The 25,958-nt window shown below is 35.7% G+C and overlaps 3 protein-coding genes across 10 annotated transcripts in view; 1 reads left to right on the top strand and 2 right to left on the bottom strand.

Moving 5' to 3' along the window:
* Nucleotides 1-2,347, top strand: part of triob (trio Rho guanine nucleotide exchange factor b) — a 144,750-nt gene extending 142,403 nt beyond the window's left edge. For all 5 annotated transcript variants that reach the window (XM_051132388.1, XM_051132386.1, XM_051132390.1 and 2 more), the window contains one exon: nt 398-2,347. In XM_051132388.1, the coding sequence (XP_050988345.1) occupies nt 398-943 (546 nt within the window). In that variant the 3' untranslated portion in view covers nt 944-2,347. The remainder of the gene's footprint in view (nt 1-397) is intronic.
* Nucleotides 2,348-11,922: 9,575 nt separating this feature from the next.
* cabz01093075.1 lies at nt 11,923-14,855 on the bottom strand. 4 transcript variants are annotated; one of them, XM_051130514.1, is made up of 5 exons: nt 14,718-14,855; nt 14,444-14,482; nt 13,747-13,795; nt 13,409-13,480; nt 11,925-13,324 (listed from the first exon to the last, which is right to left on the bottom strand). In XM_051130514.1, the coding sequence occupies exons 3-5, from the start codon at nt 13,770-13,772 to the stop codon at nt 12,238-12,240; spliced, it is 1,185 nt and encodes a 394-aa protein (XP_050986471.1). In that variant the 5' UTR covers nt 13,773-13,795; nt 14,444-14,482; nt 14,718-14,855; the 3' UTR covers nt 11,925-12,237. The 4 variants fall into 4 exon arrangements, with proteins under 4 accessions (XP_050986469.1, XP_050986471.1, XP_050986472.1 ...); XM_051130515.1 differs by having other exon boundaries at nt 14,444-14,527; nt 14,718-14,825; XM_051130512.1 differs by having other exon boundaries at nt 11,923-13,324; nt 14,444-14,829.
* Nucleotides 14,856-18,933: 4,078 nt separating this feature from the next.
* LOC127178763 (C-C chemokine receptor type 4-like) lies at nt 18,934-21,694 on the bottom strand. Its single transcript, XM_051131858.1, has 3 exons — nt 21,587-21,694; nt 21,238-21,288; nt 18,934-19,912 (listed from the first exon to the last, which is right to left on the bottom strand). The coding sequence occupies exons 1-3, from the start codon at nt 21,610-21,612 to the stop codon at nt 18,934-18,936; spliced, it is 1,056 nt and encodes a 351-aa protein (XP_050987815.1). The 5' UTR covers nt 21,613-21,694.
* Between the last annotated feature and the right edge of the window lie 4,264 nt (nt 21,695-25,958).

Here is a 25,958-nt window from a genome sequence, read left to right as displayed (position 1 = left end):
GCGAAACAGTCGTTATTTTCTAAAAAAGAATTACAATTTATATACTTTTTAACCTCAAACGCTCGTCTTGTCTAGCTCTGCGTGAAGTCTGTGTAATCCAGTTCATGACAGTAAGGCTATGTCGAAAAACTCCCATCTCATTTTCTCCTCCAACTTCTAAATTGTCCTACATCACAGTTTTACCTTTGTTTGTAAAGGGCGTTTGACCTTATTTGCATGTTCACTTTGTAAACATTGGGTCGGTACTTCTGTAGCGATGTAGGACGATTTTGAAGTTGCTCTCTTAAATACTTGACTGGATTACAAGTCAAGTGTGCTATTTAATTTTAGTTTTTATATTTTGAACCTGTCATGTGTCTGTGTTATCCCATATTAATCTGCGTTATGTGTCTTTCAGCCCGAGAATGTATTAATCGAGCAAACGTCAACCCAGCCTCTAGTCAAGCTGACGGATTTCGGTGATGCGGCACATCTCTCCAACACCCCGTATATCCACCCTCTGCTGGGCAGCCCAGAGTTCTCCGCCCCCGAACTGGTGTTAGGTGAACCTGCGGCTCTTGCATCTGACCTCTGGAGTCTAGGCGTGCTGGCGTACGTGATGCTCAGCGGGGCGTCTCCTTTCCTGGACGAGAGTGTCGAGGAGACCTGCCTCAACATCTGCCGTCTCGACTTCAGCTTCCCGGAGGACTACTTCCGTGGCGTGAGTCAGGCGGCACGGGACTTCGTATGCATCTTACTCCAAGGCGAACCGTGCAGACGTCCCTCTGCGCAGGTTTGCCTGCGTGAGGAGCCATGGCTGCAGCCCAACATGGCCTCCGCCGCAGCTCGCCTTGACACTTCCAGACTTATCTCTTTTATAGAGCGGAGGAAACATCAGAACGATCTACGACCCGTGGCCAGTTTCCGAGCATTCCTGCGTAGCCGCCTACTTAGCCAGACCTGAGAAATACGTAGAGTGGAAATCCAACAGTAATCTTGTTCTTCTGCAGTTCTGAGTAGGATATTAAGGAAAGTATTGGTGATAATTAGGAAATATGCTGAAATCTCATCCTCCTTTTAGAGTAATTCTGAAATGGGTCTCTGTTACTGTAACTGCTGCTGACAAAACTCTGAAGTTCCCCTTTCCAACCCTTCAAAAAATCATTTTAGCTACATGTACATGTTCTCTCTTTGTATGGACAAAACTCACGAGAAAAAAAAATGTGAATTAAGAAGGGGGGGAAGATTCTTTTGAAGGTTTTTTCCCTGAGCCAGAAAGGTTTAGCCTCATGTTCGGACAGTATTTCAATCAGGTTGTTTCAGTGGAGTACTGTAATTTGAATAGCTACATTCAGGAAAGATTACATTTTGTACAAATCATGTATAGAAGCACAGTAAAGATGATATCTTTATCCTGAACGTTTTGGAGAAAAAAATATTTAAAGATTTAAAGGGAAGTAAAATCGGTTACACTATGGCATTCATCTCAAGTTCCATGTTTAATAAACATACAGTCATATTGGAAAACAATCATAAATGAAACGACTTTTTAACAGCTGCAACTCTTTCGGACATGGGGAGTAAAAGATAAGCTTTTCATTTTAACTCGCATCTGTCTATCAGCCTTATGTTGTAAATAAACTGGACCTGCCTTCATTCATGTTAATTTGCAGTGTTTGGAATGCTTTCTCATTGGCTGATCATGACTTTCAACTGACCAGTTAGAATACAAGCTGGAAAGCCGCCGAAGGCAGGAAGTATTGGTAACCACAGCAAATGTGCACTCTTTGTAACATGTTGAAATGTGCAATGTTGGGGCTTTAACATTTTGCAGCTATTTATAATGATTCGTGTTAAATCAACATTGTTAAGTACATGTATCAGCCACTGCGAGTTGAGATATGATGTGTCCGTGGCTCTTTTGCTGAGTTTTCTGTGTTCAGTATTATTTTGTAAGCTTAAGCCTCATTGGTGAAAAATAATTTGTGTCTTTGTCACACTTTCGTTATGAATGTCGTTATTTTTTATCGTTATACCAAAGTTAATCCTCATGTACCTAAATGCTTCTTCTCCCTGTTTGGTGGTTATAATTTGTAACAATAAGTTATGAATGCAATTCTGACTCCTGGAGCAGGAGTTTACTTGTATTGATTGTTGATTTATTTATTGTGTCTTGTTCGGTTTTTGTTAATCGAATTTAATTGAAGTAGTGCTTCATATTGTCGGAATATTAGGAATTTTAATTTCCATATCTGCTCATGGTAGCAGTAGTCTGTTGATGTAAGTTTGCATGACTAAATGACGAGAATTATTCTGTTTTCAGTTCACTTTGTTTTAAATACAATGAGATGAATCGTTCCCCATGTACTGTATCTGTTGTACAGGAACAAAGTACCAAGTTCATTGTGGCACCTCCAAATTGTGAGCTGAAGTTTAAGAGGCAAGTTGCAGTGGTCTAATAATCCAAAATAACAACTGTCAACCCTTGTCACTAAAACCTAGTTGCAATTATTTTATTGCTGAATATAACGGAGGTAAATAACATGCTGGGTCAGTAATGTTAGTATGGTTTTTCATGTTTTATTTAAGTTAGTTTCTCACAATGTATAGATGTACAGACACCATAAAAACTGGACGTAGCGACACCCTGTTTTTTTACATAACAATGTCATTTTGAATGTTTTTGACTCGATGTTAATTTTGCATGTATATTTCTTTGTACAGAAACCATACATGTTTGCACATTCTGTGCTGTACATAAGTTACTTTACCCTCAGTTATTTTTGAGATTAAACATCTGAAACATTTTATTCGTACAACTAGTCTCCAGCGTCTTTGTTTAATAAAGTGTTTCTCCAGTTTGTGTGTGGGATTGGAGGAATTACTCGACGGCGTTGTGTTTATAGTTGCCTGTATCTAAACTGATTTGAGGATTAGTATTTTTACACGTTTCCTGTCTATGTCTCTTGAGGCCTCGCCCAGACGATGTGAAAACCATCCGGGGCGGCTGAGGAAACAGGCAGGTGTGAAAACTGCATCTGCAGGTGCTGAGATCTTGGTAAGATCCCAAAACAGATAAATGACTAATTAAACTTCCCCTGATCTTATCACAGTGGTCTCAGCATGTGCAGGCAACTGTAAATACGAACTGTAAAACTGTAAACTGTAAATACATACAAGTGAAGTGAATTGTTTTGCAGAACAAAAAGAATATCAAGAATTCATAATTGCTCGTTGATTTTATTATATTTAACCAAACAGGCAATGAAATGCATTTGCATGGTCACATTTTTTTATTGCAATTACGTATATTAATTAAGAAACTGACTGGAAAATGTACTTTTAAAATGATTAATTTACATAAACACTGGGTTCAAAAACCTATCTATTTATTTATTTATTTTTTTTATTTAAAATAAATATCCAGTTAGGCATTGATGTGTGTATCATTTTGGGAGCACGTAGGCATACCTGTATTTAAATGAAGTGATGCCTTTTACAGAAAGGTTCGTGACTTTATTCACGGCTGTTTTTTGAAACTTGCAGAGTCTGTGGTTGTTTGTTTGATTGTGTGAATATAACTGCTTTGTTTTTTAAGAGGTGTGAGAAGTTTGGTGTCGAGTTTAAACTGCTCCAGTCACCCACGCATACTGTCTGTTCCTCTTAAGAAACGCAATGTGTCGCGGTCTGTTTTAAAGTTTCAAACTGTTGACTTTGACGTTCAAATGCTTCCATTTAATGGCTCAGCCCAGGCTTCGAGGTGTAAGATGAGCAACTGAATGAAAGCGACTTTTCATACTGAAAATAAAACTTAAAATTCAAACTTCCATAATCAAATTTTCCCCTCTCAAATTGCTTTCTAAGAAAACATGCTGAACAGTTTCCATGACTCATTTTCGTCTTTTGCTAATTCAGGTTTGAAATAAGTTGTCTGTTGACAAGGTCGTAATAAAGGGGTATTTAGACATCTGAAACCGTGTGCAGTTATTAAAATAGTACTTAGTAAAACTTGTAGCCATACCACCAGGAGGCACACTTTAACTAGATCAAGAAGTCTAATCATTCAAGTGCTTTAATGATTTGTGATATGATGTCAGCTTAAGAAACTTATCAGAATGCTGTATTTGTGGTTTTTAATTGTGGTCATGATTTGATCAGATACCTTCCTGGAACATTGATATCACCTAAGATAACACACAAAGCTGTCAGTTCTTCTCTGTAACTGTAGTCTTTGAAGCGGCATGGAAGCACACGGTACTAGGGTTAGTTTATGCTGAAGAATACTGTACATCAGATACCTCAAATACGTCAATGTTTAAAAGGTAAGAGTGCTTCTTGTGATCTTAATGAATTCTATCCCTGTGCAAAATATTGGAACAATAATATGCTAATGTAGTTGTAAAACAACTTTTTATAGGCTATTCAACTTTTTGTTTAATAAAAATGAACAAAATTATATTTTATATTTATCATAGTCTAGGCTAAAAATGTGGTCCTGCTGACACAGCATGCAAAAATGCTATAGTATCTGCAGTATTTGAACTTTATTAAGTTTCAAACTAACATGTTAGCTAGTAAAAAAAAAAAAAAAAAAAAAAAAAAAAAATCAGGCTGGTTGGAGTAATTTAAATAAAATATCAAATCACTCAAGCAAAGCTCCTTATTTGTCTTGTAAAGAAATAATCAAAAATTTAATTCCTCAGAGACAGGATTTGCAAAAGTATGTGCATACAAAATAATTGCATAGTAATTACTTCTAGAAACTTCCTGCCAGATGTTATTAGAACACTTAAAATAACTGGCGTACTAATGTCAAATTTTATATGAGTTATCATTTTTAGTATTTTGTTCATACTCAAATATGATGATTTAAATTATTTAAATAATTCTAAGATTTAACATAAAAAGCAGAACTTTATAGTTAACACTGTCTAATTAGTTAGTGTCAAACTATATAAAGCAAACAAATACTGTTTTATTAATTGTGTTATGCCGTCTGCTTGTAATTAAATCTGTATGTAAAAATGACAATGCTGTGTACCGACTTAAATTTAAGCAATTGTATTGCATCCAATATATCGAAAATCAAAATGCACCTCTCTGAGTAACAGTGATCACTTAATGACTGTATGCGTGTATGTATGTATGTGTATATATATATATACACTGCCCTCCAAAAGTTTGAAAACGCCCTAGAAAAGCGAGGTTTTGGACAATATTGGTATTAATCCTTTTTAATTTGTGATAATTTTGCACTGATAAGGGACAACACAAACTACAAAAACATATTTTATTACATAACACATTACATTACATTACACATTCGATTCATCAAAATATCCACCATTAGCAGCTATTACAGCTCTGCATAATCTGGGCCTAAATTCACTGTATTCTAAACTTAACTGGCAATCAATTGTTGAAGCTATTAAGGTGTGCTGACCCAAAAATCTTTTAAAAACCTGGGCCAAGTTTAAACCAGTAACCAGGCATCAGGCAAAAAATGATTAGGATTTATGCTGATATCGTCTAAAACCACACTTAGCCAGGGGTGTTTCCAAACTTTTGGAGGGCAATGTATATATGTGACCCTGGACCACAAAACCAGTCATAAGGGTCAATTTTTCGAAATTCAGATAATATACTGAATAAATAAGCTTTCTATTGATGTATGGTTTGTTAGGATAGGACAATATTTGGCTGAGATACAACTATTTGAATAAATGGAATTTGATGGTGCAAAAAAAATCTAAATATTGAGAAAATCACCTTTAAATTTTCCAAATGAAGTTCTTAGCAATGCATATTAGTAATCAAAAATTAAGTTTTGATATATTTACAGTAGGAATTTTACTAAATATCTCAATGGAACATGATCTAATTTCCTAATGTTTTTTGGCATAAAAGAAAAATCCATACACCTCCATACAATGTATTTTTGGCTATTGCTACAAATATACCCCAGCGACACATATATATATCCAGGGTCACATATATATATATATGTGTGTGTGTGTGTGTGTGTGTGTGTGTGTGTGTAAGTACATCTGACGTTTTTCTGTACTAACTGTTCTGTATTTTCTGTACTGACCCTAACTCAGTATTGTTATCTCATTTTTGACCAAGATGGGTTTTTAGCATTGGATGGAACTCTTCATATATATATATACATGTGTGTTAGTAAATCCATATATATATATATATATATATATATATATTTCCTAACTTATGTGTATACTGCACTTCCCAAATGGAAGACTTTCTTTTGACTTTAGTGCTGGTTTCATTTGCTTCCAACCTGCTTTTGCACAGGTGACCTAAAGGAGGCGACATAATCTCAAGCACTGCAAAGCAGTTGCCGCTGTGCTGATGCTCTTCAATTAAAATAATTTACAACTGCAAAGAAAAAAGTCTTGCAAGAATGAAAAAAATAGTAACAGCTTTGACCTGTTCGTCATATAAATGAGCAGCACCCATAACGGAGCTTTATTTTTGTTGCACGACAATGTTCTGATATGGTAACAAATGTGTATTGACTTCTACTGGATGTACACCTAGTGTTTCTTAATGTTTTCAAATGTGTGGTTCTATGCATTTCTACTGTGTGCAACAAGATCTTATGTTTATTCAAAGATTTTTTGATGTTTTTTTGTTTTGTTTTGTTTTGTTTTTGTAATGAATGTGTTTAATAAACTTTAAGAGTCAGGGAAACACTGTTCTGATGGACACTTTACTATCCCATGAAGCAACAGAAATGGACGTAGATAACAATACTACACCTAAAATGTTAAAATGTCACCTAAAAAGTTATGACATCTGTATCTGTCACATATCAAATGTGTATTAAATTTGTGTGTATGTTTCCCCGTTTAGTTCATTGCTTGGTCAGTTCTTGTTTGGGTTTTGGATAGATGTAAGTTATTCTTGTTTTCCCTGTGTGCCCATGTTTCTGTGTGTTTTTGTTTTAATGTAATAAAACACTTAGAAATTATTCTTGTCTCCACCCCTCTTGCTACACCAAACTATGACAGTGTCAAGTGTTATGACAGAAAAAAAGACTGTTTCCTGCTCATGCATCCTCATAATAGGCTTTCTCCGTCTGTACACTTCTAAAATGTACCATCGCCACGAAAAGGTTGATTGCAGACCAAATTTATTTTGATAATATTTTGGATGATATTTCCTGTATTATGTTAGTACTTCAGCATAATTATTTCAGTTATTATTTATTATAAGCAATCTCTTGTTTAATGTTTTGTTGTTGTTGTTGTTGTTTTTTAATGTTAATGACCCTGCAGCATACAGACCACTAAAAAAGCAGGTTAGGTAAACCCCCTGGGGGTCTCACACACTAGAGGTTACATGAATTACATATCAGGAATTTTAAGGCAGGTTAAATGAGTTTGCCAGTATGGTTTGAAATTAATGAACAAACAAACAAACAAATAAATAATATTCAGTAACTAAAAAAATTAATAATAATAATAATAATAATAATTAAGTGTGCACAAAAGTCTACTACAAATAAGCAAGCCTTTAACTAAAATTATCATAAAGGTTAAAATGTTAAATAAATTAAAACAATATTAAAGCTGTCCTATATGAGAATCCCTGTGATGGCAATGGGATATCAGAAAAAAGGGCTAGTTTTTGTTGTTGTTGTTGTTGCTTAGTTTGTTTTTGATGTATTTGAGTTGATTTTGGCTTGTTTTTTTTCTGGGACATGGCAACCCTAAAGATTGGTCAAGTTTGAAATCAAGTGCAAAATACATCTAAATGTACCCTTATTACTACGTTCTATATGTAGATACAATTCTAAAGAAGCACAATGGATTTTTTTTCTTCTGTCACTTCCGCAAACCTTAAACATAGATATAATATTGTTTACAATTGCTCATAAAGGCTTTCAGAACTGAAACCCGGTTATGATAAAAGGTGTTACATTTCCAACACATGCTATAAGCGGTTGACCAATCGGAACAGACTAGGCTTTTCTGAAAGGCAAGGTTTAAAGAGACAGGAAATAAAGCATTGTTTCAGGCAGTGGGTGATAAGAGGTGCTGTAGCAATGCACAGTATGAGAAAAATATTATAAAAATATTATAAATATAAGATAATAAGACACATATAACATAATAAAAGCCCATTAAAATTATCACCTTTTTTGTGACAACCTGACCCACTACTGGGGTGAGTTTTGTCATTTAAAGTTCACAAATCAAAGTAAAATGACAACCCAGTATTACAGAGCAAAATCATACCTCTAGTTCTACGTATCTGATGTCCAGTCACAGTTTTTTGTGATGACAAGACGCATGGCCTGCCTTCTGGAAGAGCGAGCTGTCAGAAGTCTCTTCAGAATCAAATTGCAATCATTAAAAAAAAGGAAGGATTAAACCCATGACATTCATCTTAAAAATATCTTTTTTAAAAAAAAAAAAAAAAAAAGATTAGAATCTTGATCTAATAAAGATTAGAATCTTATTAGAATCTTGTATTACAGTTTACTACAGTTATCCAGTCAGCTGAGGTTCAAACCATGGTCAAAAAATTTAAGACGGTTTGGGTTGTGTTGGATGAGCCTCAAGCGATTATGCATAGGGGAGAGTGGGGTAAGTTGAGCCAGTGGGTAAGTTGACCCACCCCCTTTATCTTGGCAACTGTACACTTTTACTGTCACGTGACAATGTATTTTGGAATCACACATCATTTCTACCAGACTGTGAAAAGGAGAAACACGTGGGAGGAGTGGAAGGCACCCATTTACTTTAAAAACTTTGGCTGGTCAGTAAAATTTTACCATAACAGATGTAATGGCTGTCACATCAAATCAGGTCTAAAAATATTTATAATGCATATAAGTGATTTAGCAACGTGCAAATCATTAGCTAAATATTAGCCTGAATTGGTAAACTACCTAGTCCCCCCCCAACACCCCCCCCCCCACACACACCACCCCCAAAAAATACCAGCTATGGGGCAAAGCAAGCCAAATGCTGTGGGGTAAGTTGAGCCAACACTATAACTTACGCCACCATAAGGCACTGAAGTTAAGTTAAATTTCTGAAGTAAAAACTGGTATTTTAATCTGATATTACGCAACTGGTTTAGTTGATCATATATATACTTATTATTTGTAGTTTATTTGATAGGGACAGTGTACCAAATCGTTCCCTGAGCACCAGAAGATGCTTTTTATCACATTATAATTATCTTTCCACCTGTAATGTTTACTAGTTTCAGTGACATTTATTCCTTGATTCTAATTCTTTTTTTTTTTTTTAATTTTTACCCAATAAATGCTCTGTTTAGTCTATTTTTTGGGAAGGGTTAGACTTTTGTGCTGAACATGTTTCAGAAAGGCAAACAGTTAAAGACTGAAAATTAAACTTCATTTGATTTGGTTTTATTTTAAGTTAGCTTTAAGAAAAGAAATATGACTGTTTGTAAAATTACATTTGATTATTAAGTTATTAAGGTCAATTATTTTAAAAATTTCACATGGGTTTGAATTAGATTCGGTCAGATGGTTAGTTTTTACCAGATGGTTCATCTTACCCATTTACTCAGGTCAGCTTACCCAACTCAACAACTTAACACTTTTTTATAAGAAGCCATACTTTTAGAACCCTATGTCATAGATACATTCTGATCATTTGAAATAATAGAAAATGTCCTGAAAGTACTTTAGATAGATTGTACTTCATCTTGAGGACCATATAACTAAAAAGTGGCTCATCTTACCCCACTTTTCCCCTACAACATATAACTGTGTACGCATGCAACAGTTTTTACATGTCTCTAATAGATAATTCTTGTCATTTTCAATGCTGTTGTTTCATGTGCTGTTTCATAGCTGTGTGTTAAGTACAAAATGTGTGTTTACTTTTACATGTAGAGTCTGTGACTCTAGTGCAAAAATTTCCAAACTTGTAGATTACAAAAACAGTAAGTACCAGTTTCATTATGGTTGTGGGGGTAGTCCCTCAGGAGGTGTTAGTATGCTTTATGAATGTCATTCTGCCCTGTGAATGAGTGATGTTTATCACACAATGTTTTGACTGGCTAGTGAAAGCTTAATCACTCTAACTGGTCAGATAAAAGAACACCACACATAATTTCATTAGAAGGCCTGGGGATATTAGACTGAATCATAATGTCCGCTATGATGACAGTCTATGTTTGAGTCTATGCAAAATCTGCTCATCATGGGAGAAACATAGTTGAGCACAGTTTGAATCATGCTTTTGTGGAGAAGCAGTGGCTGGGGTCTGTGGTTACGTCTGTGACCCAGTTTCTCTCCAGCTCTGCTTGAGTTTAGAGCTGTTTTTGTGATGTATTTCATTATAGATTACTTAACATACCTGTTTTCACTCATCGCATTGTTTTTAATAACTCATTGCAAAGCATAATCTTTCTTTCTTGTGACTTTTGCCTGTTTACTGGTAGTCCAAAAAGTACAGCATCTACTTTAAACATGAATCTCCCAATGTCCCAAAGCGATTTTTGGTATTATGCTAGTAAATACGCTTACAGAACAATGAGGGGCATTCTGTTTTTGCTTTCCTTGCTTGTGATCATAAACCAGTGTGTGTGTGGTTCAGGTATACCACTGCATGGACATGGAGACAAACATAGCAATATCCAAAATTCTCATGGGTATTGTGTAAGGGGTTGGTTTAGAGGTAGGGTTATAGTAAAAACCATTGGTATGTCCCCATAAAACATAGAAGTGTGTGTACCTGGTATTTATCACGTTAGATAGATAGTAATTTCAACAAAAGATAGTAGTAGACAAAGATAGTAATACCAGTAAATTTTGACCTTGTGGGGACATTTTGAGGCCTAGGTTTAGGTGTACGGTAAGTGTAGGGCGATAGAAAATACGGTTTGCACAGTATAAAAACCATTACGCCTATGGAATGTCCCCATAAAACATGGAAACACAACGTGTGCTGGTGTTTGTGTGTGTGTGTTTAAACTGTACTTTTTTGAGTTGCTTAATTTTTAATCTTATTAAAAAAAAAAAAAAAAAAAAAAAAAAAATCAGAATATAAGATATATTCAAAAACAAAACTAAAGCATTTACTGTTTTATTTATTTGTTTATTTTGTGTGTGTGTGTGTGTAAATTGTATTTTTAACATTTACTTATACATTACTAAAATCAAAAGTTGTATATTTGTTAAAAATTATTTAATAGACCTGAGTTAACAATGAGCAGCGGCTGGTTGCATTTACTGCTAAGACTAGTCTACTAAGAATCATTTTTTCATTAAAAAGTTAAAAATATTAGTTAATGCATGCACTTATATTATTATGTCTATGAAATGTCCCCATAAAACATGGAAATCTGTGTGTGTGTGTGTGTGTGTGTGTGTGTGTGTGTGTGTGTGTGTGTGTGTTTAAAATTGCACTTTTTCTAAATATAAAATGGTAAAATGTCTTAAATGGGCTATAACACACTCTCAGAGTTGCTTAATTTTTAATCATATTTAAGCATTTTGTTCAGAATATGAAGTATATTCAAATGATATTTGATTATCATGAACTGCAATTAAAAAAATAAATAAAACTAAAGCATTTATTATTTTATTTATTTATTATTTATTGTGTGTGTGTGGGTGGGTGGGTCTGTGTGTGTGTGTAAATTTTAATGTTAATTTTAACATTTGCTTATACATTACTAAAATCAAAAGTTGTATTTGTTCAATAGACCCGAGTTAACAATATGGTTGGTTGTGTTAATTGCTAAGACTAGTCTAAAAGATAAATTAATATTAGTTAATGTAATATTAGTTAATGAATGCACTTGCGTTAACTAATAGTTCCTTAAGTGTTACCATGTGACCTTCTTGCTGTTAAGAATGGTGTAAAATTATCACTCAGCAACGTGAGCCTCACACTTATACACATTTTTATTGAAACTGTATGCATTCTTGCAAAATATAATTCATATAGTTAAAGTTTTAATAAACAAAAAAATCAGTAACAGTAAAATACAAAGTATATAAAATTACTAGAAAACCAAAAATTATGAATAAAAATTAAATGATCCAATAAAAAAACTAAATATAAACGTCTACAGATATATTTACAAAATACACTTGCTTGACACTGTATGATCATTGAATGTTCAAATATGCCCTCATCTATGTACAACTTTCAAATTAATCAACTTTCTATCCTTATCTATATACATGGGGGGAGGGGGTTGGGGGGGGTGGGTCTGTATACCCTATTCCAAATATTCTTCTACTCAGACTGCTGTAGCTGATCTCTCATCCAAACTAGTGGTCTGTGAGTAAACAGATCCTGGGGCCCGTATAATGTAACTCTTCATGAACTGCAGTCTGCTGAAGGGTGTCCTGTACAATAGTCTGAAAAGTTGCCTCCTAAATTTCTCTCCCACAAACACATAGAGAAAGGGATTCAGAGAGCTGTGTGAGTAAGCCAAAGCTTCTGTGATCTGCAGACTTAGATTGATAGCCTTACTACCCTCACAAGACTGAGTTATATGATTTTTCAGTTCTAAGACTTTCACAAAAGCTGCAATATTGTATGGAGCCCAACAGCAGAAGAAGACCACCATGACTGCGATGACAAGACGCATGGCCTGCCTCCTGGAAGAGCGAGCATTCAGGAGTCTCATCAGAATCATTGAATAACAAAATCCAATCACTAACATTGGAAGAAATAAACCAATGATGTTCATTTTAAAGATACCAATTATCTTTGAATTTTGATAAGAATCTCGATTGCTTGTTTGATAAGATGTGCATACTTTTGTTCCGTTGTCTTCCGTGGTTTTGAGATGTATCAACTCAGGAAAGGATGCAGAAACTGCAGTGATCCATATGATCACACTGGCTAAGATCCCATATGTCCTTGTTCTGACTCTCAAGGCAAAAACAGCATGAACTACAGCTAAATATCGATCAACACTCATCAGTACAATGAAGAATATCCCACTATAAAATCCAATGTGGTAGACACCGAGGACTATAGTGCACATACCATCTCCAAAAATCCACTGCTCTTTGGCATGGTGTGCCAGAAAGGGGAGGGAGGAAACCAAAAGCAGGTCAGCTATAGCCAGGTTCAGAAGACAGATGTCAGTCATACTTCTCAGCCTCACACCCATCAAGACCACCCAGATCACCAATATGTTCCCGAGAAAGCCCACAATGAAAAACAGGGAATATAACACTGAAAGAATGTTAGCTCCATGAGTTCCATAATGACAGGGAGCTGAGGTGAGATCCACCTCATTCCCATCATAGTACCCAGAATACTCAGAATATGGTGCATCACTCGATGACGCACCCGGAACTGGTCCATCCATACTTAAAAAGGAAAAGGAAAAATATACTATAAGCAACACAGAGCTCCTCTTTTACATGTGACTAATAAATGTGATATGACCTCACCTGGATGATGTAAGATTTAGATAAGGGATAGTGTTGGATACCGTCCCAGTCCATGGAGACTGTGCGGTGGTCCTGTTCATTACAAAGAGACAAAGAAATGTAATTCTCAGTGAAAATGGCTCTCCAGCGAACATGCCTTTAGAACAACACTCGTCAGTTATAATGCAGTAATTGCCATCAGTCATGGCTTCCGTCCTGTGCTTCCCCAAATTAAAAAGAAATGAATGATACATCTATCTTAACTTGTGTATATATATACTGTTGTATGTTATTTCTATTTTCTTCATTGTTCCAACTACATTGTTTGAACTACATTTGGAGATGATGTTTGGTCTTACCTCAGCAACACAGCTGTCGAATTCATAGTCAGAAAACCAAGTGTTCTAACTGGGTTAGAGCAAAAGGAAAATAGAGAGTGTTAGTATAACAATGCTGGTAATATAATCTTTAAGGCATTAGTACAAAAGTATTAGCAAACAATTTGCGACTGCTTTAACATGAATAGACATATTTATGATATCAATATGATATATTTATAAACATATAAATAAACACATTTACATAGTACTTTACTAGGTATATGCCATAATAATAGCCAATAAACAGTTTTGTTACAAAATTAATCTTAATGCCAATTCCTATGTATGTTGATACCTGTTTATAATCAAACATTTTATGAATTAAAATTAATGTGAAAATGTGTTATGAATAAACACAAATGAACAATGAACAATAGTATGTAAATTAACATTCAATTATTTTTTATAAATGCAGTGGAAAAAATGTCGTTGTTAATTCATGATACCAAATGCATTAATGGAAACAAACTGAACCTTACTGCAAAGCGTAACAAGAATCAGTAACATTTTGGCATCTTACTTTAATAAGTGGGCACATTTTATTAAATTCAGTTTATGTTAGTTCTACAGCACTTGAATATATATATTACACTTTAATATCTATCTATCTATCTATCTATCTATCTAACTAAAGTCCTGTGAATTATTTATTATCGTAACAGAAAATTTCACATACCTATGAGCACTATGAGCTTCGATCTGTGGTGGAAAGCACCTGTGACATTCAGACTGATTCTGTGACATTGAATGTTTCCAATAGCTGGTTTACCAACCATAAAAAGTGTGAAACCATAACCATGTGAACCATTTCAAATTGATACAAAAGGTGGTTGCTATAAAAATGAGGCTAAAGCTCATATTTAAAGTGCTCTCCAGGCATATTAAAGGCATATAAATAAACACTGTTTTAAAGATGTTGAATCAATAATGTGCTTGCCAGGAATACTCACAAGTGGGATAATTGGTGTTGCCCTCTGACCTTCCAAGCAAAGACGGGAAGTTGAGATGAGATAAGATTTTATCTTATGAGGTCGGTCAAAAAAACATGATCTATTATAGTTTTTTTTTTCTCAGGGTATTGGTTTGTGACACTTCCTCTGTATAGGTAAACTGGGGTAGGGGCTTTGCAGGTTGCAGAACTAGTTTCATATCGGCTGCAATAGCAATGACACGCTCCCACCATGTTTCGATTACAGGAAATTACATTCCTATTCAACTATGTTCTGCCTTTTATATGTGAATGGAAAAAAAATGTTGTAGCACTGCAATATAAACTTCACGGTGTTTGAATGATGCAAAAAAAAATAATAATAAATAAAAATTTTATGCTAGTAAATAACCAGTAAGAAAACACGCTCAGCATTGCACGTGTGCTCAGAACAGCTGAGAAATGTGATAGCGTGTGGTTTTACACTCTACACACATCCAACCACTTAAAAGTGTTTTAAAGAGATGCCCATAATCCCCATAACCTGACATACCTTAAAATTTATAACCTCTGGTGTTCTTCAAGTGTTTTATCATTACATAACAATGTTTGGGATCTGCACCGTCTGAATTAGTAACACACTGAAACAGAAAACATGAAACCAATCGAGGGGATGGTTTACCTTTGCTCTTTTGTGGGCACTTGTTTGCCTAGTTTGTCTCACAGTTTTATGGTTCTACAGTTTCTTCACTGTGAGAGAAATGTGTGCAGACTCAATGTTAAAAATATTATTAATATTAATAATAGAAGTAAAATCTAACTAGAATTTTACATTTACTGAGGAAACTTTAAAATGTAAACGGTGCTTGCTCACAAGACTTGTTGCCACGTTGCTAAGATGTTCATGACTGCGTTTTCTTAGAGCATCAAAAGCCTAAGTACAGTACATTGTAGACCCATTGCCACCAATGGAGCTATGATCAACTTAGGCTTACAATGCTTTTGGGAAATGCAGCCCTGGTCGGTTGCTAGGTAGTTGTTGCTGCTGGCCTAAAAGAGCCCAACCTCAAGTCTTTAACATTCTTGTTTCTAGATATGCTAAAATAGGATTTTTATCTTCCACCAAGCAAAACTGAGTTTTAAGAAGAAAGCTCACCTCTTCTCAACAAGCCACATGATTTAAGTTTTAACTATAGCACAGATGCATAGGACAAGTTACATGCAAAAATGTAATACGGAGTCAGAGCTAGAAATGACATCACACCCGAGTTGACCATGTTACAATACACAAGTCAGAAAACCAAGATTGATAAATCTTTTTTCCATCTATTAATAGCAATACCATTGATGCCTATAGTGATATTAGACATATATGTTTTAATGGTCTCAAGAACTTCCCACATATTATTATTGGTAACACTTTAGTTTAGGGTCCAGTTTTCATTATGAATTAGTTGTTTACTAGCATGAAAACTGGCTTTTTATTAGTACTTACAAAGCACACATCAGTGCCTTATTCTGCATGACCATATTCTAGATCCCTGAAACCTACCCAATACTTAAACAATTTCTACAACAGCTACCTTATCTACATGGCTATGGCCCTAAGTATGTTAGAAATTGTTTATCCACAGCATGTTTTCAAAATATCTGACTGCTGCTTGATGATTATGCCACCTTTGATTTTGAACATTATCACACCATAGAGCTAAACTTATGTTTAGTGACATTTAACAGTTAAATTATTCAACTGTATCTTAGGTTTCAAATCTGGTATCACATCAATCAGTGTTCAAACTCTTGTACAGATAGCTTTTAATTATGCTGCCAGTAAGTTGACAGCTTCAGGCAAAATAACGCAAACTTTTTTTCTACTCTGCACCACACACATTGGACTAGAGGACTCGGAACACAAGCACTGTCATATAAACTGTGAAAACCAATCAAGCCAATCAAAACAGAGGACCAGAACATTTTTTTTTTTTTTTTAATGTAAATTATACTTATGTGTTTTACTGTAGAGAAGGTGGTTTATCATGATTTTTTTTTAATCAGTATTTTGCACATTTCCTTTTGACTGCTCAGGATGCTGCACAATTTTTTTTTTTTATCGTCCTAGAATGTGGTCTTAACCATAATATTTGCATGCAGATAAAATCATATGTACCTCATAACGAGGAAGTGGTTGTGTGTGATCACATAGTCCAATCAAAAACATCAATGAATGAACTTGCATCATGCCTTGCATCAGATACTCAACAACATACATAAACATGCTCTTGATAGATCTGGATGAATACTTTATTATTTTATTTTATTATTTTAGAACTTTTTTGAAAGGTTACTGACATATTGTTGTACATTATCATTTTGATTAGATTCTGTTCAGTTGGGCATTATTACTATAAAATGCTTTCATCAATGTCACATTGCTGTATGTTGCAACTGTTTTGGGGCATTTTTTTACAATCTTTCTGGATTACTTTTCTGAGTATGTTTGGTGCTACTTGAAATAACACTTGTCAGCAGTCTTAATGTACTGTGTTTGCATCAGAGCCAAAGAACACAGGAAATCCGCTTCACTCTGCAGAGCATGTCTCTTCAGAAACCTGTGGTTTTCTGCAGTAGCTTTAAAGGTAAAGGCAAAGGTTAGGGTTAAGTTACTTCCCTGAAGCTTCAGAGTTACGTTCACAGTTTTACAATAAGCTATTTCCAAAACCTTCCTGATACTGTTTAGAATGACAACCAACATGGTTGTGAATATATTATGCAAAATAAATGATTTATTATTGAGTTGATCTTGCATTTTGTATTGATTACATAACAGCTATGTATTGTTTTAATTCATTCATCATGCTCATCAAGTTTTTGACAAAAATCAACAATAGACCTTTAGGGGTACAACAGCCTGTTACTGGGCAGTACAAGGGACCACAATGTAAGTTCTTTACCCTTAGTGTTCTTAATGGTACATGTCACCATTCTAAGGTGCTAATATGCACCATCTAAGGGGAACAGAAGGTAAAAAGGTGTCCCTTTGAGGAAATTGCCCCAGTTACAAGCTGTTGTACCCCTAAAGGAACATTTTTTTGCTGACAGTACAGATGAAAAATAGATGAAAAAAAAAAAAAACATCCCCATAAAGGTAATAAAATGTCTATAAAATTCAAATCTAAAATTCCATGGTCTAAATAGTATGCCATATATGCCATATCATTCCATACAGTGTTATGCAATAATATGCCACTTAATTAAATTGATAATTTCTGCATGTAAAAGTTTAAATGACACAATTAAGTACTGTGAAGCTACAGAGACAGTGTTGTAACGAGTTTTTTTTTTTTTTAATGATTTAATACTAAAGTAAGTGTATGTACCTGATTGCAGTGCCATATGTGTAAGGGAGGTCTCTTGTGGTAACTGGTAGCATTACAATATACTCTTGAAATACAATTTAATAATTTTATATATTTGTTTATTTACATATTGAAAAACATCTTGATATATCTGTCAATACATTGGAAGTAGTTTAGGCATAAAATGTACCATAACAAACTTTAGGAAAATACAATACAATACAATACAATACAATACAATACAACACAACATTCACAGACATTAATCCAGTAAAGAAAAGTTCAAGTAAAGTTCCTCTGTTTAACAATACTGCTTTCGCACATCCTCTTCTAGACCATGTGAGGGGAAAATGCTTTGTGTTTGGTTTTGCTTACGAAGTGTAGGTGTGGTTAATGATGTTTTTTTTTTTTTTCTTTTCCTATTCCTGTGGTTAATGACTATTGAATTGAACCAGTGATTAATAGTTTGGCAGGTCATGTGATGAGACCCCAGAGATATTATAAATATTAAATCATTTGTAAATTTAATGCATGAGTTCATTTTTAAACAAGTTTGTGAAACACTAGTTTATTCATAAACACACAGAAAGAATCTCTTGCCCCACTAACCTGAAGCAGAAATGTTCATATGCTTGTATGATTTCATGATGATTCTTTCTTAACGGGGATATTTGGTTTCACTAATTGACATAGTAAAATTATGATGATATTACCATCATTAAATCAACAAATGTATGGTGCAATGCATGAATAAAGATTGAACTTTAATGATAAGCACAATATTTACAAAAAAAAAAAAAAAAACACTTAACCAACCTAAACGTGTACTTTGGGTGGTAGATAAAAAAATAGCTGTATTGGAAGTTTCATTCTCAGAAACTCCTAAACTCCTACTCCTTGCGTAGAAGTCGATTGGGAGGTCTTCACACATTTAAGATATCTTGAAAACACACTTGCTAGGCATTTCCTAAACTTTTCTCCAACAAAAGCATAAATGATCGGATTTACACAGCAGTGAGTGAGTGCGATTGTCTCTGTCAAGTCCATGGCCATATTGACATGACGATAAGCCTCGCAGTCAGTTAGAATGCCAAACTCCTGCAAGGTTTTCAGAAACACCACCACATTGTAGGGCACCCAGAAGACCACAAACATGATGATGATGCCTAAGATGAGCTTTATGGCCCGTTCCTTTTTTGAGTTTTTTGTCTTCTTCACAACCATTAGGACCCTGATATAGCAGTAGGCTATGATGGGCAAAGAGATAAACAGTCCTACTACATTTTCTCCAAAGTTACGAAAAAGCTTCCACTTCTGGGCTGACCCATCAGGATAAACTCTCTGACAGCTGGTGATGTTGTCCTCTGTGACCATTGCTGCAAAGATGGCCTCTGGAAGGGCGGCACAGATCGAAACAATCCATATAACGAAACTCACCATAATTCCATAATGCAGCATCTTTGCTCCCAGCACCTCAACGGCATGTACGATGACCAAATAGTGATCCACGCTCATCAGGGTCACAAATAAGATTCTGCTGTAAAATCCCACTTGGTATATACCCGCCATTGCCTTACACATTTCATTGGCTTTTATGTAGTGGCCCTGAACATAGAGACCCCAGAAGGGCAGTGAGAGGACCATTAGTAGGTCCGACAGAGCCAGATTCAGCAGGCAGAGATTTGTCATATTTTTCACATGCATGATTTTCAAGAGGACCCATAAGATGGTGATGTTGCCAATGAGGCCAAGCGCAAAAACAATGCAGAAAATGGCAGCCTTGAGATCTGTATACAGGTGTGAATCTTCAGTCAAGCATATGTCATCTGTTTCTCCGTAATCAAATGTTGTTGTTTCCATGCTGTAACAAACAGTAAATGTTATGTAGTGACATGCTGATTAATTGATTGCATATAATAATATTTGCTGGAAATATTAATATATGCAAGAAGAAGACCACACTGTGATGACAAGACACATGGCCTGCCTCCTGGAAGAGCGAGATTTCAGGAGTCTCATCAGAATCATTGTGTAACAAAATCCAATCACTAACAGTGGAAGAAATAAACCAGTGATGTTCATTTCATAAGAATCTTGTGATAAGAAAATTGTGATAAGAATCTTGATTGTTTGCTTGATAAGCTTTGCTTGATGCATATTTTTGTTTCATTGTAATATGTGGTTTTGAGGTGTATGCAGAAACCGCAATGATCCATGTGACCACACCACAAAACCAGTCTTAAGTCGCTGGGGTATATTTGTAGCAATAGCCAAAAAGACACTGCATGGGTCAAAATGATTGATTTTTGTTTTATGCCAAAAATCCTTAGGATATTAAGTAAAGATCATGTTCCATGAATATATTTTGTAAAATTCCTACTGTAAATATACCAAAAATTAATTTTTGATTAGTAATATGCATTGTTAAGAACTTTCTTTGGACAACATTAAAGGTGATTTTCTCAATATTCAGATTTTTTTTTTTGCACCCTCAGATTCCAGATTTTCAAATAGTTATATCTCACACAAATATTGTTCTATTATAGCAAACCATACATCAGCTTATTTAAAGCGTATATAAAGCTTATTTATTCAGCTTTCAGATGATGTATAAATCTCAATTTGGAAAAATTGACCCTTATGGTTTTGTGGTCCAAGGTCACATATGTCATTGTTCTGACTCTCAAGGCAAAAACAGCATGAACTACAGCTAAGTACCGATCAACACTCATCAGCACAATGAAGAATATCCCACTATAAAATTCAGTGTGGTAGACAGCGAGGACTATAATGCGCATACCAACACCAAAAATCCACTGGTCTCTGGCATGGTGAGCCAGAAAGGGGAGAGAGGAGACCAAGAGAAGTTCAGCTATAGCCAGGTTCAAACGACAAATGTCAGTCATGCTTCTTAGCTTCACACCCATCAATACCACTCAGATCACCAGTATGTTACCCAGAAAGCCCATCACAAAAAAGAGCGAGTATAACACAGGAAGAAAACTATCTGCATGATCTCCATAAGCACAGGAAAGTGAACCAGGCAAGTAATTGTAGTAGTCTTCCTATGAGGTTGGCTCATCTTGATCTATCCCAATAACATTTGAACAGGAAAAGGACACAAATACTATAAACAAAACAAGGCTCCTTATTTAATTCTGACTAATACATTTAATATGATCTCACCTGGTCAATTCAAGATTTGAATCAAGAGTCAGTGGAGGCAGAGCAGTGGTCCTGTTCATGATAAAGAGACAAAGACACTCAGTACAAAAGGATCTTCAGTGAACAAATTATAAGAACAACAATCGTTAGGTATAATACAGTAATTGCCATTAAAATTATGGCTTCTGTCACCTGCTTCCCCACACTAAAAAAATATTAATCCATGTTTCATCATCTTGATTGGTTAATGTGATCAGCCTTTCATAACTTTTGTATATATAGACTGTTGTATGTTATTTCTATTTTCTCAAATGTTCCAATCTATCTGTGTTCTTTTTCTGCTACATTTAGAGATGAAGTTTGGTCTTACCTCAGCAACACAACTGTAGAATTCATTATCAGAAAACCAGATGAGGTGTTCTAACTGGGTTAGACAAACAGGGAAACAGAGATGTCAACATAATGCATCTTTAAGGCTTCATGCAACAATATCCAACAAATAAATATTCACTTTATACATATTTATAAACATATAAATCAGCACTGCAAGCAAAACACTATTATTTAATTAAACAGCTGCTTTGTGGCATTAAATCATTTGGATGACGTCTAGTGTCTCAGCAGAATTAAATATAAATGAGTATAGACTAGTATATACTATAGTAAAGTACTTCACTGAGCTAATTTCTATGTAGGTTAATACAATTTTATCAAATTTGTATGGATTAATATGTATGTACTATCAGTTAACACAAATTAGCAATAAGCAATGGTATATAAATTATATACTACTATACTTTAATCTAATTAAATAAAATTATGGTAACAATTCTGATTATTAACCAGTTACTTATTAGCATATCTATCATTAACACATCGGCTGTTTATTAGTACCTATAAAGCACCTATTTAGCATGACCATATTCTACATCCGTAATCCTAACCAATATCTGAATTTAACAACTGCCTTACTAACTATTAATAAGCAGCAAATTAGGAGTGTATTGAGGCAAAAACCGTAGTTAATGGTTTGTTAATAGCAAGAACAGGACCTTAATATAAAGTGTGACCAAAATAACTACTAATTATGAAAAGAAGAACATTAATCAGTAACGTTTTGGCACCTTTCTTTGAAAATGTAAAAGTAGGCACACTCTAATAAATTCAGTGTATTTGTAGAGCACTTAAATATTGTACTTAAATACACAATATATATATATATATATATATATATTGTTCCATAGCAGCTTTACAAACAACATGCCTTAAATATGCCTCCTAGGAACAATATATATATATATACACACATAAACGCACAAAAGCATGACCCACAGAGAAATTAGCATTCTGTGGAAAAAGCAAAACCCCCCCTCCACTTTTTAAACGTAGGTTTTATGAATTATTTATTATCATAACAAAAAATTTCACATACCTATGAGCACTATACACTTTAATCTGTGGTGGAAACCTGTGACATTCAGACTTATCCTGTGACATTAAATGTTTTCAACAGCTGGTTTACCAACCAAAAAAAAAGTGTAAAAGCGTATGTAGCATCCTGTCTAATAAACAGTCAAATTCTTTCACTAATCTGAGTAACGAAGTCTACCTCCCAATTTTAGCACCTCCATCAATGAATGAGTCAAAAAGATACAATTCAGAATGAGATAAAACATTTAGTCCATTTTTTCAACTTCTTCAATTCATCTTTATAGACATAACTTCTGTCGTTCTGATATAGTACTTAGATGACTTGACTTATCTTTGTTGACTCTCCTCATAAGTCGAGCAACAGCTTTAACTGCTCGTGTCCATGAAGGAAATTTAGACAAGTGATGGATCAAATTCACTTCATCAGCACCCTCTATTTTTAAATCTTGAGCAATCTTTACCTCTGGGTCTTCTTTGTCTGCACTGGATTCAGTAAATCTTTCTTCCATAAAAACTTAGAGCCAGAGAACCAGGTTAATGACAGCAATTCACAAACATTTAGACCTCTTGATGCATGGTCAGCAGGATTTTCTTAAGAGGAAACATACTTTCAATGTTGTGGGGTTGTACTAAGCTGTATCCTTTGTACATGATTTGCCACGAAAGTATGAAACATACAAGCTTCATTCCTTAAGTACCCCAATACCGCTTTTGAATCGGTCCAAAATGATTCCTCAACATCAACATAATCTAGTTCTTTTTTAAGCACATTGCTTGCTTCAACAGAGATGACTGCAGCTGTTAATTCTAGTCTGGGGATTGTTATGACCTTTAGAGGCAATAAACTTGATTTTCCCATTACTAAAGCACAGTGCACATTCCCATCCTCGTTGCGGAGTCTCAATAGGAGCACTGACCATACCCATATGTGCTAGCATCTGAAAAATGCAACTCCACTTTTTGTGGAATTTTTAGGTGCATATGTTCTTGTTATGCTTATTTCTTGCAAGTCAGAAATATTTTGTTTCCACTGCTCCCACCATAACTGAAGTTCCCTCGACAAGGAATCATCCCATCCAGTACCACGCTTGCACATCTCCTGCAGAATTCTCTTTCCTTTAAGTAGAATATTCGCTATATGAATCCTATCGGATAATATACTGAAGCAACTGTGGACAATATTCCACGACGAGTGGCAGGTTGTTGCTGCAGCTTGACACTGAACTTTAAACAATCCAAATCCCTTTGCCACTCTTTCCAGCGGCAACTCAGATGCAAAATACAAATCCTTAGCATCAGATGCGAGTTCAGGCATAGGTATACTGAAATGACGTTGTTGTAAACCACCTGTCACACAAAGCTTTCTTGCTTTATCAGCAACCTTAATTGCCTTCTCTGCATCTTCCACACTAGTCATCATCAATAGAAATTCTTCCCATCTATTGGAGGCGGTGACACGGACTGCTTTCTTTAGGCAAATCAAGCTGTGGAGATGAACTTCCTACAATACTCCATCTCAAATCAGTTTGCACAGCAAAGGGTTCATCACCTTTTCCAACAATCACCTCTCGAGGAGCCTTCGACCGAGGGCAGTTGTAACCTATCAGAAGACCGATCTCACAATCCTTTAACGGTGGTACCTTATCCACAGTACTTGACAGATAACTCCATTTTTTTGCGACTTCGCAGGTAGGAATGTGATTATGATTCACAGGTGTGTAATCTCTGGTATAAGCAGGAGGGTGGTCAATGAAACTACCCGATTCATAGACTTGCACTTGCAATCCTGACACTCTCTCACTTTGCACAATTGTATCTTTACCAAGCAAAGTTATTAGTTTCAGTTTTACTGGATTGAGTGTGCCTTAAGGGCATTACTCACTCCTTGATCAACAAAGGTGGTATCGCTTTGAGAGTCTAGCAAAGCATACACAAGTCTTTTGCAGTTAGGATTCTGCTCTGTAGATATCCACACAGGCAAAATCATTGAAGTATTTGCAGTCTGCCCTTTGACAGCCACACTCAAAGCCACTGCATTTGAGCAGCTATTAGGAATGCTTTACAAGTCGATAATGACATTCACTTGCAATGTGCCCTGATTTTAAGCATCCATAACAATGTTTTTGCTCTTGAACAAATCTTCCGTGTTCTTCCAGCAATTTACTATAGAAGTCGGAACAGTTATTGAGCTGATGATTATCTTGCTGACACAACAAACAGGAAGCTCTAATTACTGGTTTCAATGATTTCTGACTTTCACATTTCACGTTTGAGTGGTAAAACTTCTAACCTTATTCCCTTTAGTCTCCTACAAAGTGTGTTTGTCAACGATGGGACTCAAAGTGTGGAGAGCTTGAAAGGAAGTTACTGGATTGCAAGCAGTATCTGCCTCTGCTGACACAAATACACAGAACTCTTTAAAGTCTGGGAATGTACTCGGTTACTAACGTAGCCTCAGTTCCCTGAGATACGGGAACGAGTACTGCGTCTGCTAAGATGCTATGGGGAAAAACTCCTTTTCTCCAAAGACTGAAGCCTTTTTTTAATCACGCAGTAACTGCACAGCCATTGGTTCGTGCAGTGAATTAAAAACTAATGGCTCGGTAGCGCAGCTGCATGAGCCTATGGCAACGAAGCCTTCCAGAGCCTGCCATAATGGGCGGGCCATCTGGCTATATAACCGGGCATTTCGCCATAGGATCCTCAGGTTACATTGACTGAAGCGACAACTGAGTTGTGCAGCTACATAACATGGCCAGCAATCCAGTACTCGTTCCCGTACCTCAGGAAACTAAGGTTACGTTAGTAACCGAGTACGTTGCCTATGGATACTTAACTCGTACTGCGTCCGCTAAGATGCTATGGGGAACCAGTACAATCCCGCCGTGCTATGCTAGAGGAACAACTAATAATTGATCTCACCCTAAGCACCAGAGGGGCTCAGAGGGGCCGAGTATTTTGCAGGGAAACCCACAGGAAACAATAGGGCCAAACTCACAAAGGTTGGCCCAGCCTAAGTAATTGTCCCAAGGAATTTGTACAGCCTCGGAACTCGCCTGAGGGCCAAGAGCGTACAGGAAGGAGGCAACTGCCAAGTACTGAATTTGTTAAGAGTGAGCCCATCTTGAGAGGACCCGGGCCCACAAGGAAAGGACATCCAGATTATAGAACCTGGAAAAATGTGGACGACAAGGCACAGCCGGCCGCCATACAAATTTCTGCAATGGACAAGCTGCTAGACCAAGCCCAGGACGAGGGGACACCTCTACTCCCATGGGGCATGTTAGGCCCAAGGAGGAATATGCCAGCAT

The sequence above is a fragment of the Labeo rohita genome, chromosome 16 (genome assembly GCF_022985175.1).
Source record: "Labeo rohita strain BAU-BD-2019 chromosome 16, IGBB_LRoh.1.0, whole genome shotgun sequence".
NCBI classification, from domain to species: domain Eukaryota; kingdom Metazoa; phylum Chordata; class Actinopteri; order Cypriniformes; family Cyprinidae; genus Labeo; species Labeo rohita.
This window is presented reverse-complemented; position numbering and strand designations above follow the sequence as displayed.

What these genes read in the sequence shown, in the direction of transcription:
- cabz01093075.1 (XM_051130512.1), bottom strand. Translation starts at nt 14,543, where the DNA reads ATGGTTGGTAAACCAGCTATTGGAAACATTCAATGTCACAGAATCAGT. An exon ending in GAAGCTCATAGTGCTCATAG is followed by an intron (nt 13,796 to 14,443) that starts GTATGTGAAATT and finishes GCTCTAACCCAG; the next exon opens with TTAGAACACTTGGTTTTCTG. An exon ending in CTAAATCTTACATCATCCAG is followed by an intron (nt 13,325 to 13,408) that starts GTGAGGTCATAT and finishes TTCCTTTTTAAG; the next exon opens with TATGGATGGACCAGTTCCGG.
- LOC127178763 (XM_051131858.1), bottom strand. Translation starts at nt 21,612, where the DNA reads ATGAATTCTACAGTTGTGTTGCTGAG. An exon ending in TCTACAGTTGTGTTGCTGAG is followed by an intron (nt 21,289 to 21,586) that starts GTAAGACCAAAC and finishes TATCATGAACAG; the next exon opens with GACCACTGCTCTGCCTCCAC. An exon ending in TCAAATCTTGAATTGACCAG is followed by an intron (nt 19,913 to 21,237) that starts GTGAGATCATAT and finishes TGTTTGTTACAG; the next exon opens with CATGGAAACAACAACATTTG.